The sequence below is a fragment of the Octopus bimaculoides genome, chromosome 18, assembly GCF_001194135.2.
Source record: "Octopus bimaculoides isolate UCB-OBI-ISO-001 chromosome 18, ASM119413v2, whole genome shotgun sequence".
Classification (NCBI taxonomy): Eukaryota; Metazoa; Mollusca; class Cephalopoda; order Octopoda; family Octopodidae; genus Octopus; species Octopus bimaculoides.
Window position 1 is genome coordinate 4,716,196 of NC_068998.1, and position 2,596 is coordinate 4,718,791.

Below are 2,596 nucleotides of genomic sequence, written 5' to 3' on the forward strand. Positions count from 1 at the left end.
TATATATATATATATATATATATATATTGATCTTTCTGCATCTTGTATATTGCAGCAAGTTTAACGATACAGTATGGCCCATTTGGAATGGTACGGATACGAGGATCAGAAAATAAATACATGTGTTTTAATCAAAAAGGACGACTCATATTGCGAGTAAGTATTTCAGCATGTGTTTCTGATTAATTGTCCTCATCTTGTTTGTTGTTAACACAACGTTTCGGCTGATATACCATCCAGCCTTCAACAGGTGTCTTCGGGAAACTTCGAACCTGGGTTCTCATTCCTAAGGTATTTTTCGATGTTGTTGTTGTTATTATTATTATTATTATTATTATTATTATTATTATTATTATTATTATTATTATTATTATTATTATTATTATTTAGGTGGCTAGCTGGCAGAATCGTTAGTATGCCGGAAAAAATGCTTAGCGGCATTTCGTCCGTTTTCACGGTCTGAGATCAAATTCCGCCGTGGTCGACTTTGCCTTTCATCCTTTCAGGGTCGATAAATTAAGTACCAGTGAAGCAATGGGGGTCGATGTAATCGACACATTCCCTCCTCCAAAATGGCTGCCCTTGTCGCAAAATTTGAAACTTATTATTATTATTATTATTATTATTATTATTATTATTATTATTATTATTATCATTATCATTGTTATTATTATTATCAATATTAAGGCGGTGAGCTGGCAGAATCGTTAGCATGCTGGGCGAAATGCTTAGTGGTATTTCGTTTGCCCCTACGTTCTTAGTTCAAATTTCGCCGAGGTCGACTTTGCCTTTTATCCTTTTGGGGTCGATTAAATAAGTAACAGTTACGCACTGAGGTTGATGTAATTGACTTAATCCCCTCACGCAAACTGCCCTTATGGCAAAAATTTGAAGTCGTTATTATTATTATTATTATTATTATTATTATTATTATTATTATTATTGCGAAATGGCAGAATCGTTAGCACGCCGGGCAAAATGCTTAGCGGTATTTCACCCGTCTTCAAGCTCTGGGTTCAAATTCTGCCGAAGTCAACTTTGCCTTTTATCCTTTCGGGTCGATAAATTAAGTACTAATTAAACACTTGGATCGATGTAATCGACTAGTCCTCTCCCCTAAAATTGCTGCCCTTGTGGCAAAATTTGAAACCATTATTATTATTATTATTATTATTATTAATTGTTTTTACATTTTTCTGTCTTCTTGCAGAGAAATCCCAAGATATTCAGATGTATATTTGTCGCAAGAATGATGAACGGAACATACATATTTCAGTTAGCATCATTTCAAAGGTGGGCCGTTGGTTTCCGCAAAAATGGCCGTCCTTTACGAGGGCACAAATACAGCACCCAGAGGCGAAAATGTTTCGAGTTCTATCTTCGAGTCAGAGACAGCCCTAAAGAAAATTTTTCCCCAATCAAAGACCCCATTTTCCTATCGGCATTGAAAACAAATCGATAAAGTGACAGACAAGGAATTTTAAAAAATACATAATGAGTTGTGGCCGATAGGAAAATAAAAATTAATAAACAAAATTATATAAAAATTATATACATATACGTATAATGTAAATTATATGAATATATGTATATATATATGTATGTATGTATGTATAGTATAATATAATTAACTAAAAAAAAAACTAACTAAATGAAAAAAGAACGAGACGGGGAACAATACAAACGAAGAAAGAACACACACAAGAGAAACAAATTTACCAGGAAAGGAAAGACAAAACAATTACGATACACTCAAGTAATTATATTTTAATAATTATCAAATTACAAAGTGATCATAGTTAATAACATACGATAATAATGACGGTGATGATGGTAAACTCTTCATTATGATGATATTAATGATAATAATGGTGATGACCACGGCGTTGATGATAAGGAGGACAACGGCGACCATGTTGATGATGAAGGTGGTGGCGGCGGTGGTGGCGGTGATAACGATGATCGTAATGGTCAATATGATGATGATGATGATGATGATGATGATGATGATGATGGTGGTGGTGGTGATGGTGATGGTGATGGTGATGAGGATAATGATGATGATGATGGTGAAGATAACGATATTGTTTATGTGTAGAATTACTAAATTTATTCAAAGGCAACCGTTCAGATGTGTTGAAACTAAACCTAATTTTCCGACGGACATTAGGACAAGAATCGCAATTATACAACGTCTTACGACACACCACTGTGATGACGTCATTCCTATGACGATTAAAAAATGGAGATGGTACATCCATCGGACATTGCTTCCAAGAAATCATGATACCAGCATCATAAATCGAACATTCTACAGGAAACATGCAGTCAACTTCACATACAATTTGGCTTTGAATATATTTTTTTGCAACAGATATTACCAAATAAAATGTCAAAACTAAAACTATTTCATTAATGAATATATTCATGTATATATATGGATATATGAGTCTTTATTAGTGTAACATGTATGTGTGTAGATATTATAAATACATATATTTACACATATGAATATGCAACCATATCAATATATATGTATACATTCACACATCAATACATTCAGTTACATATATATATATATATATATATATATATA

At 32.9% G+C, this 2,596-nt stretch overlaps 1 protein-coding gene across 1 annotated transcript in view; it reads left to right on the forward strand.

Annotated features, from left to right (window-relative positions):
• The window catches only part of LOC106872231 (fibroblast growth factor 18), a 106,839-nt gene extending 104,435 nt beyond the window's left edge, over positions 1-2,404 (forward strand). The window contains exons 6-7 of the mRNA XM_014919139.2: positions 56-156; positions 1,211-2,404. Coding sequence (XP_014774625.2) covers positions 56-156; positions 1,211-1,462 — 353 coding nt within the window. The 3' untranslated portion in view covers positions 1,463-2,404. The remainder of the gene's footprint in view (positions 1-55; positions 157-1,210) is intronic.
• Positions 2,405-2,596: the final 192 nt, after the last annotated feature.